The sequence below is a fragment of the Toxorhynchites rutilus genome, chromosome 3 (genome assembly GCF_029784135.1).
Source record: "Toxorhynchites rutilus septentrionalis strain SRP chromosome 3, ASM2978413v1, whole genome shotgun sequence".
Lineage (NCBI taxonomy): Eukaryota > Metazoa > Arthropoda > Insecta > Diptera > Culicidae > Toxorhynchites > Toxorhynchites rutilus.
The window spans coordinates 181,320,479-181,333,524 of NC_073746.1; the positions used below are offsets into that span (position 1 = coordinate 181,320,479).

Consider the following 13,046-nt stretch of genomic DNA (forward strand, 5'->3'; position numbering starts at 1 on the left):
TCGGTTGTAAGTGCTCGCGTTCACTCCCGCTTTTGCGTGAAGACATTTTCGACGTAGGATTACGTTTTTCAGCAAAGGTCCTAAATCAGAAAACACAAGTCACATTTTTTATGAAAAAAGTTAAAAGTAACTATTTAAACTACGAACGTATTTCAACGATTTGCATAACAATCGATTCGGCAATTCTCGAACATTTTCAGTTATAAAAATTGACATCCAGTTAGCAATATTAGAAAATGGAAAAAGAAAATGTGAACAAGCCGATTAGGGTGAGAATCAGTCTATAAAATTAACGAAAGTGAAAATATTAAATCGCGAGAGGTATAAATTATTTGACTCATCGACTTTTTTGTTATTTAGTTCAGCTCTAGACAGCGATTAGCTAGCACTATATGCTAAGAATATAAAAATTAAAAACTGTTTTTAAGGATATTGGGTGTGCAACTTAATTTGATGTTATTCAAATTTATTATTATTTGAAAACATGTTTAATTGAATCACAAAATGAATTAATACATATTTCAAATGATTGGCCATCGCTAGGTATAACTTTTTTCATCTTTCTGACGCTTTACGGATTCTATCGCGAAACAAGCGTTCCTCTGAAGCCAATAATGAATGCAGCCTACAGGGTACTGTTCTGAAGTGAGCGTATCGGCATCGATCGAAACAAATGTGTAGACGGAGGGGCAAGCTCTGGACTATAAGGCGGATGAACCAGTATTTCCCATCCGCTACTTTTCAAACAGTTTTTTACTAGGAAAGTAACATGAGGCCGAGCGTTGTCATGATGGAATGATGGAAGTTATTCGACAATAGCTCGATTTAAACAGATCAATTGTTGGCTGTAAAAGTCTCTATTGATCGTTTAACCAGGTTTTATCAGCTAATAATGGACCACACTCGATTGATCCTACCAAATACAGAGCATTGCTTAGGCACCGTGAATATTCGGCTTCGATGCAAATGCAAAAACAAAGATTGTGCCGCTCAAGCAACATTTCGGAAATGCAAGATTGCTTCAAGATTGACAAGATTCATATGAAACATAATTTCCTCGCTTTTGGGTGTATCCTGCAACTTTAAGTCGTTGATTTCCCAATGATTTTGCAAATTCTGTTTGCGTTTGACAAGTATCATGATCGAATAATCTCTCTAATTCTTCGTCTTCAAACTTTTTTGGTTGATTTTGGTTTGGTTGGTATGGTTGACGTCCAGGTATTTCCTACAAAATCTATCCGATGGTATGTTACCTTTCACAATCATTCGATAAGCTCGAGATGTACTTTTCTTCAAAGGGAAACAGAATATTGAAAACCTCCCGAAAAATGATGGTTATTTGCAAAGATACTATACATTTTCAACGCAGTAAAAATTGAACTTGTTGTGCAGAATTAAAAGATTTGTAAACATTATTTGGTTGACAGATGTCGACTCTTCACGATTCAGCAAAAACTAGCTATCACCGTGGGCTATTTATAGCGCTTTGAGCCATCTTGTCGAAACGGTACGAATGAAGTTGCACACCAAAAAAAAATTCAAAAAAATACAATCTGAAAATCTGATATTTAGAAATCTGAAATTTAAAAATTTGAAGAAAAACACAATAAAAATCTATAAAATCTTTAATAAAAAATTTCTGATCACAAATCTGTAAAAAATGGAAATTAACATAGAGTCCGAAAATAATAATAATTATTATAAATTAATAAATCTAAGATTATCAAAACCAAATTTAAAAAAAAATAAAAATCCAAAAGTCTTTACAAAATATAAATTCCAAAGATAAAAAAAAAGTCTTAGTCTGAAGATAGGAAATCTAAAATTTAGAAAAATATAAAATCCAAACATATGATGTTAAGAAAACTAAAATTAAGAAATCTGAATTTCAAAAACCTCAATACAAAAAGGCTAAAAAAGCTATTTCACTGAAATTCAAAAATACGATCTAAATCTAAAAACCAAAAAAAAATTGAATATAAAAATATGAAAACACTAATAACGAATCCAGAAAAAAAAGTAATCCAAAATAAAAAAAAAACAAATAAAAAGAATAGAATCAGAAAATCTACAAAAATCAGACATTCGAAAATCTCAGTGGTTCAATAAAAAAATGTTATAGAAATCTGGAATGAAAAAAATGAAAAACCAAAAAACAAAGATTCAGGAATCTCAAATTCTAAAATCCAATGAAAAAATTTGAATAACCCTCAATCCAAAAATAAAAAATTTGAAAAAAATAAATAAATACATTAAATTCAAACACCAGAAATCCATAAATCTATTTTTTAATGATCAAAAAATGTAAAATCCAAAAAAAACTGTTATCCAGAAAATCAAAATCAAAAAATCTGAAATCTAGATCTCAAATTCACAACAAAAAGTCTGGAATTTCTTAATTTAGAAAAAAAAATGTGATATTGGAAAACCAAAAATTAAACAAAAAGAGAAAATACCAAATGGGTAATTTTCTACGGCGTTTGTTTCTGTGAAGATATTTGATGTGGGACACCCTTTATGAGTAAAAATTTTCTAAACTAGATGGTATAAATTCGTAAACATCTAAACATCAAAATTGAAGTTAAAAAATATGAAAATATTGAGTTGAGATCAAAAAATCCAAAATTTAAAAATTCTTACTATAAATAAAATCGCAAAAAAAAAGCGCGGTCGTCGTAGACAGTCGTAAACGGTCGTAAATGGTCGAATTCTCGACGTAAACACAAACACAGTGAGAGTGAGCAGTAAGCAGCTGCGATGTGTTTTTGTGTGTGAGAGAGTGTGCGCGGCTGTGTGTGTCTTGTGTTCGTTTGTGAGTGCATGTGCGTGTTTGTGTCTGTGCGCTTTTTAGAGTAGAGAGTAGAGAGTAGAGAGTAGCGAGTAGAGAGTAGAGAGACGAGAGAAGAGAGAGTAGAGAGAGAGAGCAGAGAGTAGAGAGTGTATAGAGTAGAGAGAGTACAGAGTAGAGAATAGAGAGAGTAGAGAGTAGAGAGTAAAGAGAGTAGAGAGTAGAGAGAGTAGAGAGAGTAAATATTAGAGAGAGTAAAGAGTAGAGAATAGAGTGTTCAAAATGAAGAGCAGAGAGTAGAGAGAATTGAGATAAAAGTGTAGAATAGACAGTAGGAAATGAAGAGTAGAGAGTTGTAAGTCAAACTCAAAGTTGAAAGAGCAACAATTGATCGCACAGAAAGAGTAGAAGTTTGAGTCATAGAGACACTTTGACTAAAAAAGAAACATTGAATAAAAGCAAAGAAAAAAGATTGCGAGAGTCTGTTCGAGGGAAACAGCAAAGTTATTACAATGACTTTGGGGTAAACTTATTAAAATATTGAATTGGGCCGCTAGTTCGTAAAATTAAAAAACAAAAATTCTAAAATACAGGAATATAAAATTTTAAAATACGAAAACCAATAATTGAATAAACTTATTACAAAATTGTAAAATACCAAAAATTAAAATTAAAATATGAATTCCAAAAACCAGAAATTCGAAAATTTAAAATTTTAAATTTAAATAAATGAAAAAATATGAAATATGAATAACTATTATACAAGAATTTAAAATTCTCTAAAAATATTAAATCAGGGTTTTAAAAATCTAAAATTCAAAACAAAAAGTCCACAATTCTTTAATTAAAAAAAAATGAAAAAATCAAATAGAAAATTTAAAAAAAAACGAGAATATGAAATTCAAAAAAAAAACAAAAATTACCATCTAATATTCAATATTCTAAACCCAAAAAATCAAGAACATTGGATCTAAAAATTAAAAATCCGAAAGGCTAAAAGACAAAAATCAAAAGTTCAAAAATCTAAATTTCGAAAAAAAAGAAATACGTAGCCCAAAATGAACAAAATAAAAAAAATAACAAAAATTTTAATCCGAAAATTTTAAAATATGAATTTCAGATCCTAAAATCTAAAATTCAAAATTCTGAATCCAAAAACTAAAAAAAATAATACGGTAATTTTAAATTTTTAAAAATAAAAAAAAAATAAAATAAAACAACAATCAAAAAATTAAAAACGGAAAAGAAAAATATTATTTAAAAACCCTCTAATATTGACAAATTCAAGAATACTAGGACCTAAGATCTCAAAATTATGAATCTAAAAAATCAAAATCCAAAAATTCATCTGTCTAAAATCCGAAAATCTAAAATTAAAAAAAAAGAAATCCAAAACTCAGAAAATCTGAAATTTTGGAATCTAAAATTCCACAATCCAAAAATGTAAAATCAGGTCGTAAGTCGTTGATCGTAAATCGTAAATCATAAATCATAGAATCTTCAACCATGAATTGTAAATCATTCTCCTCTTAGGACACTCTTCGTCGCCTGGCTTAGAAATATGTGAAATATTCAAGAATACGTGTCATGATTAGTCGTAGGTCCGTTTGTAATTATAGAGGTGTTTTGCCGGTGCCCCTCGATTGGCCATGGATTCTCGCGTCGCAGGGTTTAGAAATATGGGCCATATTGGAGAATTCGCGAAGCGATCAGTCAGGAAATACACTTGCCAACAAAAAAAAATTAAAGAAACAGAATGGATAGTCGAAATTTTGCATGTTGAAATACTCTGCTTACACATTCTATGAGGAGGCGATCTGACATAGTGGCAACATCCTTTCACATTAAGGGTCACGAGTTCAATTCTCACTCCCGACATTCTTCCAAAAATGGAAGTGAAGTGACGAACCAGCCAAAAGTTTTGAAAGTCACTATAATATAGAAAAAAAAAATGCGTTTGCAAATGTTTGAGTGGTTATCACTGCTTGTAATTACCAAACTCACAAACACATGAAAATGAAAGTAACGAATTTTTCATTCCAAGAATACGCAGCACTTTGTGCTTCAGGTACAATTTGCAATGAAATACTTCTCTAGTTTACTCAAAACTTTGAACGATCAGCTTAAAAAGATTTCTAAACGTATCAATATGAAACATTCTTTGGGGACTTGGGGATACACTAGGCTAGAAATTTCCCTCTCAAACTCAACAAAAAAAAACCTGGTTTGGCACTTTTTCAAAATCGATGTGCGAAATTCAAATAATTTTTTTAACGTCAAAGCGAAAAAATATACTATTGTACAGTTTTTATTGCAATTTATTAACCATCATTCGATTGATTATTCCAATTCACCAAAGGTTAATTTGCTTGTTGTGACGCCATAATGTAACCAAATGGACTTATTCTGACAACGAATGCCTGCTACGAATTTATACCATCTAGTTTAGAAAATTTTTACTCATAAAGGGTGTCCCACATCAAATATCTTCACAGAAACAAACGCCGTAGAAAATTACCCATTTGGTATTTTCTCTTGAAAATTTGGGTAGAAGTAGTTTAGAGTGTATTGTTTACACTGTATTTTTTATCGCTCTCAGTTATTCGAAAATTGGAAAAATTGGCGTCACCCGAAAAGCAACGTCGCGTATTGATTTTGCGCAAACAGCTGGAAAATCTTCAACTCTTCCATCAGAATATCGGAAAACAACTCGGAATCGTGCAGTCAACGATGAGTCGTACCATTAAACGTTACTAGGAAACTCTGAGCATCGAATGGAAGGAGCCATGCGGCCAGAATGAAGTGAGTGATCAGGATCACAAGCGTGTCGTTGCCGGGTTGCAGGGTTGCCATAATAAAATCTGTATTTTTGGTCTCAAAAAATTTTTTTATCCGTGTTTTTTTTTAAGAAAATCTGTATCGAAATCTGTGTTAACTCTCTGCGGTAATTTGTCTGCTCTCAGCCACAATAGCAAAGAAGTATACTAATATTATAATTTATGCAACAATGTATTAGTTCACACTTTTTCTAAACGATTTTTTATGTGTTGTGAACTTATTCACGAACCAGAACGGTGCTACCATGAATAGTAGATAATGGTACTCAGTATAAACAAAAGTTGTCATCCGTGCTCGGGGAGAGGATTAATGGAAAACCCAATGTATTGCGGCACTGTATAGATGTAAAGAGCATTTTTTTGTGTATTCAAACAGAAAGATAAAAAGCGAAAGACGACAAACTAATAAACCATTATTATCTCGCGAAAAAGAATTATAGCATATATTTTTTAATCATAAACATAAAAACGTAAATACTTATCAGAAGTTTACAAGAATAATCTTGTTCATCTTACAAAGTTATACATCACTGCTTCTTCAAGTAAAAATAATTGCGACCAGTACGGCATACATGTCGAAATTTAAGACCACCGCAAAGGGTTAAATTTATGAGTTCATTTAGCTGACCCGGCTAACTTTGTCCTGCCCAAAATTATTTTTTTGATATGAATACTTCTGAACATTCATGTTCTTTCAGAAAGCGAACGCTCGTGGCTTGAGTTCCAGAAATATAATTGAACAATCTTTCAATAGGCATTTGTCACGGCTAGAGACGAATGAATTTCAAAGTCTATAATTCTATAATAGAAAATAAATATCAATCTATAATTAGCAAATAACTCTCTCAGATCACCAAGCTCGAGAGCAGTTTCAAGTTGCTCAGTTTTTCCGATTTTTTACCTTTTTCCTTCAAAATTAAAAAAAAAAATTCTTATCGTTACATTGATCTAAGGAGGGATCTCAGCTCAAATAGGACAATCTTTACTCAAATTTAATAACCACATTTTGAAGATTCATTCTCATTTTCCACCTGAAAATCCATTAATATTTACGAAATGGCGAAACATAAATATCAATGTCGTCAAAATTAATTGAATAAATTAACTCCAAGCGGACAAATTTATCATTGTAGAACAAATGCGTAATCATTTTTCTCGATTTCACTTTTCACTGCAGTACTTATGCGTAGTTCATTTTATTTAATTTTCCTTTTTTTAAATATTCTTCAAAGCATTCTATCATTCTAATTTGAGTGAAGACAGACACAACAATATATAGACGACTCAAATCTGATCAGCCGTTCTCTTGTGATTATGAGTTATACGTACATGGGAAAAACCTTGAATCTTGGCTTTAGTATCATTGTTGGCATAGTTATTATGAATTTGACGATGTTGATGGTATCCACGTAAAAATTCGCATTTACTGTGCTTTAATAGGAAAAGGATAAACAGTGATATTTATTTATTGTAAAGCTAGCTGATGACGCAGACTTTGGCATCTTTTCGCCTTAGATTGAACATGAGAATGCAGTATTACACGCTAGACATGAATGCCAAGATGACTCTCATGCAGACTGATTCGAATGCTATATGAATAATATTGGTGAGTTGAGAAAAAATATTATTGTGATCAAGCCATAGCTAATATTGGATCGTTATTTTGAAAAATCTGTAAATCTGTATGGAAACCTAAAAAATCTGTAATCTGTATCTACAGATTCATGGTTTCAAAAAGACTGAAAAATCTGTATAAATACAGATTATTCTGTAGATATGGTAACCCTGGTCATGAGAGCATTCAAGCGGAATCCCAATGCTTCGGTCAGGGATATGACTAAAAAGTTGAATATGGCCAAACCTTTCGTTCAGAGAGCGTAGGACCGAAATGGACTGCCTACGTTCAACGTGCAGAAGGTTCCAAATCGTGACGAATATCAAAATACGGTGGGAAGTCACGGGTCCGGAAATTGTTCAGCCAGATGCTGACGAAGACTCATTGTCTCATAATGGTTGACAGCTTCCGGGGCTACTGTTCTTCACCGCTCAGCACAAGTTTGAAGTTCCGGAGGAAGTAAGAAAGCATGAACTTTCAAAGTTTGCCGAGAAATACATGATTTGGCAAGCGATCTGCTCATGTGGCAAATGGAGTGCGCCGTTTGTGACTACTGGGACTGTAAACGAGCAGATCTACCTCAAGGAGTGGCTTCCGTAGACTTCCTCTGTTGAAGCAGCACGAGGGCCCTACGATCTTCTGGCCGGATCTAGTTTCGTGCCAATTTTCCAGGGATGTCCTGGAGTGGTACGAAGCTAACGGGGTTTTCGTACCCAAGGATACGAACCCTCCATCGCACCGGAACTAAGAGCAATCGAAAATACTGGGCTATTATGGAGCAGGCACTACGGAAACATCTCAAGGAGGTCAAACATGATAAAGACATGAAGAGTAAGTGGGTTTCCGTACAGGCCAAATGTTGTACATAACCTTATGAGAGGAGTACAGTGTAAGGTACAAATGGTAAACGTTGAACTATCTTGTGAATAAATCATTCCAGGAACAGGAAAACATTATTTCAGTTGAATTCCATTGAAATACGCTGTATTCATTCCACCAATCGAAACTCATGATAGAAAATGCAACTTATTTCTCGAAGCTTACATTAGCAATTCACTTTCAACAACAATCTGATGATAACATTTCTATTTTCTCATGTAATGATGTGTGCTCAATAATTAAGGCTCTAATCTAATCGCAAATATTGAGGATATACATTCACGAAGTTCGACGAAATGAGGCCTCAACCAAGAGCAAATATTCGAAGAATGTTCCGGTGCAATGTATTTTAGCCATGATGCAATGGGCATACATCCGCTGCTCCAATCTCTTACCTGTGTAGTCCGGTGTGATGTGATGCCGCTGCATGTCGTTCATCGAACACCCGCTGGCAGCACTGGTGTACATGTTCACGTTGAAGGGTTCATGATAGAGACTGCTCTTATCGATCGATTCATTATCGTCTATCGATACCTGCAAATAGGGAGGGGAGGAGTAAAATGACAGTTGTTAACCGTGGCGGTAGTGTAAAACCACAAATTATGTAAGTCTACGCCCGGTAACGATGGTTAGCAATTACAGTTCGTCATGTTCTCGTTTGAGAGACAGATGTTGATCATATAGGCAGGCGTTGCGGCCTAGAAGTATAGCATCCCTAAAATAAGCGTTGTTTTATATAAATTACCACGCCGTGGCCAGTCTCTTCTTTGCGAACACGTAACCGGTCATCATGTTCGACATTGCCGGTCGTAAATGAGGAAACACGCTATCACAACATACCCTCTCCTGGTTTGGACACAACGGTAGCTATAATATCGATAGCTGACAAACTCGTTTAGGCCACTTATACGCACCTACTTAAATAAACCTCAAGTGCATCGATGCGTCCAATCAGAAAACGGAGAGCTAATGCATTCGTCCGCCTACACACGCAGCCAGGATAACGCTATCATGCCAACGGCAGCGGATATGAGCTGGGACCTCTCTCGGTACGGTCACTCCCAACTGTAACTTCAACGGTGTCATAATATAGACAGACATCGGAAGAACAACATCAAAGAGTAAACTCATTATAACGCTTCGCTCGCATTCGGATGCGATTCGCCATTCGCATTCTGCGCGTCGAATGCATACATTTGTGGTGGGGGGCGCGTGGGAGGATGGACCGCTGACGCTGAGATGTGTCAGTTTTCGCCGGCATACAAATTGAGATGTTAACTACCACGATTTATGGCCGATACTGACGGGGTTTCAATCTTGATGAGCTGAAGCGCTGATTGGCAGGACGGGTTATAAATAGCTTTTTTTTTTTTGATTGGATGGACGAGAATACTTCATTTCGTCCAGTAGTGGTAATTGTGATGGAGTGATTACATACTACGGAAGTAGCATGGTGAAGACTCTTCAACTGTGTGCAATAATTGGAAAAATGAGGATATCGAACATTGCTAACCAGTGCTAACTTTTGGCATTCAATCAACATCTGCATGATGTGTGTATTCTAAGTGGTAACCTCTGCAAAGTGTGAAATAATTTACCTTAAAATTACTATTCAGCCGTTTATCAATTCCTAAGCTATCAGTATGCAAATTGTGCTGCAGGGCGTCGAGGACTGCCGCCGTTCGGGTGCGCTTGTTCTTGGCCACGATGAACAGGATGACGGCAATCAGCAGCAGGATGATAGTGGTCAACACCGCGATGATGACGCCGACAAAGTGTGGCTTCGGTCCCTGGTCGATCGGCTTCGGCGAGATTACTGCAAAGATAACGAAAAAACCGGGAGACAGAAATGGAGTGAGAGATTGTAAAACAGCATAAGATGATACGCGGGAATAGTAGGGTACTGTGGTACTGGATGGCTTTCCGTCTGGGACGAAATTAGAATTGGAAATACATCTCACTGCTGAGAGTTATATTTAAACTTTGGAAAAAATCGAAATACGCTGAGCAAAAAATTTGCCGAACAAAGTACAACATAGGAACTAATTTAGCAAATCAAAAGGAGGCGCTTTGCTCCACTTTACACTAAACACTTTGTCGCGTTGCGTTGCGACAATCTGAAGTGAAGAGCAACAAGAGTTATTGCAGCTTATGCTAGGAATTGCATCGTGATTGAAATTAATTTAAATTGTAAATAGTCGTTAATATCATCTATGTCAATCCCCAACTGATGGTACGACGAGAGGACGCCTGCGTTTCGCAGAAACACGTCGAGAAAGCTTATTGTTGAGGCAAAGAAAATTTATTAGTACTTGAATAAAAAAAAAGAAATTCATATTTATGAAAAAACAGTTCCTTGAACTGTAATAAATTGGTTTTAGGTTTTGAAAAACATAGGTTTTTATTGCATCATTGTTATTCACAACCCGTTCGTCTGAATTCCCTTAAAAATTGCATTCGTTACACTATTTGTTTAATCTTTTTCGACGTTGGACTACGCCTTCCACGAAGAGTGCCAAATTGTAAAACAGGTCACGTTTTTATGAAATGAAGTTAACGCTAATAACTATTTTCATCACAAACTAATTCTGATGATTTGCCCACCAATCGATTAGAAAATTATCGAAGATTTGTTTGATATGTTATACATCACAATTCCCTAATACCTAAACGGTTTCAATTAACGAAAACTGCAACCATTCCCATTTTCCCATTCACTTGTACTGCCGATTTAGGTGCTTACCTTACAATACCTTCAGTAACGAGCAACTAACACATTCGTTTCTATTCGTTTTCAACTAATTTGGTATAAATATACCATTCGCGATTTGAAATCACGCCATTCTTTGTGGGGTGCTTGAATAGTGAACACCGTTTGCTGGAAGAGTCTCGGCGAGAAATGAGTGTCTTTCTCAAGACATGAGTGTGGAAGTTTATCTTAAGTTGAAGTTATCGCCAAGGGCCCTTCTCAAAGCTAGAGATGAATGTACTGAAAGGTTTAAAGTCTCTATAATTCAAGATCAGAAATCGTAGTCTCGAACGAGATAGCGAGCACAACACAATGAGCGAAGAACATTGATCCCTAATGCTGATATCACATACGTATACACACACAGCTTGATACAAGAATGGAAGAATTTCTTTCGCATTCACTACAACAGTCTCGGAAGGAAGCTCTCTGCATCAATGTGTGCAACGACAAAGACAAAGGAGAGAATTCAGAATTCTGGAATATGGACAAAAACTAAGATGGCAATGAATGTATGGAAAAATCATCATCAATCATCATCAATCATCATCAATCATCATCAATCATCATCAATCATCATCAATCATCATCATGAAAGAACCGACCATGTATATTTTGTTTATTGACCCAAAGAAATGATCTGTGCAAAATTTCAGCTTAATCGGACATGATTTAGGGGTGCCTGCAAGTTTTGATATTTTGACCCTCGAGAATCTCCCAAGTACGGGGTTTTCAAAAATATGTTTTGATGCCAAATATTTTCTAATTGCATGAAACGTCGAAATTAACTGTTATCTAAACAATTTTTTGTCTAAAATTTATTTTTGAGACGTAAGAACTGCTAAAAAGATCGAGTGCGAAAATGTTAATTTTAAAAAAAAAAAAATTTTCGGGATAACAATAAATCTCGACCTTTTATGCAATTTTAAGACATTTGACATCGATATATATTTTTTTGAATCCCGATTTTATGTACTCCCCCTTGATTGATTTTTCGGGTTTCAAAAATCACTAGAAAATGAAGTCCGATTGAGCTTCAGTTTTCACATAGGGTAATTTATCACGCAAATCATCAATACGCAGGAAGTCCCGTATGAAAAATCAAGATTGTCATTTCCATCGCCATCCTAAAAGTTCCAGAAAGTTGATTTTTGACAAAAAATTGTTTCGAGATGACAGCAGATATCGACGTTTCATGTAATTTGAAAACATTTGGCATCGAAATATATTTTTTAAAACCCCCATTTCACCTCAGCGTTTGTCGATTAAATATCTACTGATGGAGATGGAGCGTTTTTTTTTATCCAAAATATATATTTTATTAAGGCTCATATGGCGTCAGCCTAACGGGGCCGGGAGTTCAATATTTTGACAATGTTTGCTTAGACTATGTTAGTAATATGTAACCGATTACTCGCGGTTGACTCGAGGTTAGTATTACAAGTGTTCTCATAATTGGTATGTCGCAGTCTTCGATGCTCTGTACGTGTGCCCGAAACGGGATACTTCCTATTGGGATGCAGCTGACTATTAATCAGCAACGCCCCCTAGTCTGTACCCCATATCTGGTGGTGCGTCTTTCTCGACTCGAGGAATCCAGGATAGAATGGTCACTAGCCGGCGCAATCATCAGCTCGTGTAGAGTTGTCATGAGCGGTACAACCTTTGGCTCTTGTTGAATAATCAGTGGACTGCACAACCTTCGGCCCGTGCATCTGTAAAGAGTGTGTGTATGTATTGCCGCGACTAAGTAAAAGTTTATCTATCGGATAGGAGGGATATGAAACGGGGACACAACGAAGGAAACATCATTAAACGTTGACATCGGCGTTTCTGAGGAACAGGTATAGATGAAGCAGAAGATCAGGATCCCGGCTACCTAAGATATCCCGGACGGGGATATCCGATTGTCTGCCTTGTGCTCTCAGTGCTCTAGAGAGCTGAGAGCGAGCAGCATGGAACCGGATACACGACCAGGCAACATGCTCGATGTCGTGGTAGCCATCGCCACAATCACAAAGATTGTTTGCTGCGAGCCCAATGCGATAGAGATGCGCGTTTAGGTTGTAGTGATTGGACATAAGCCGAGATATCACGCGAATGAAATCACGACCTACATTCAATCCCTTGAACCATGCACTCGTCGAGACCTTAGGGATAATCGTGTGTAACCAACGA

The 13,046-nt window shown here is 35.7% G+C and overlaps 1 protein-coding gene across 4 annotated transcripts in view; it reads right to left on the reverse strand.

Annotated features, from left to right (window-relative positions):
- Positions 1-13,046, reverse strand: part of LOC129775535 (discoidin domain-containing receptor 2) — a 631,586-nt gene that overhangs the window by 108,359 nt on the left and 510,181 nt on the right. For all 4 annotated transcript variants that reach the window (XM_055780375.1, XM_055780374.1, XM_055780376.1 and 1 more), the window contains 2 exons: positions 9,718-9,935; positions 8,515-8,653 (listed from right to left, as the gene is read on the reverse strand). In XM_055780375.1, the coding sequence (XP_055636350.1) occupies positions 8,515-8,653; positions 9,718-9,935 (357 nt within the window). The remainder of the gene's footprint in view (positions 1-8,514; positions 8,654-9,717; positions 9,936-13,046) is intronic.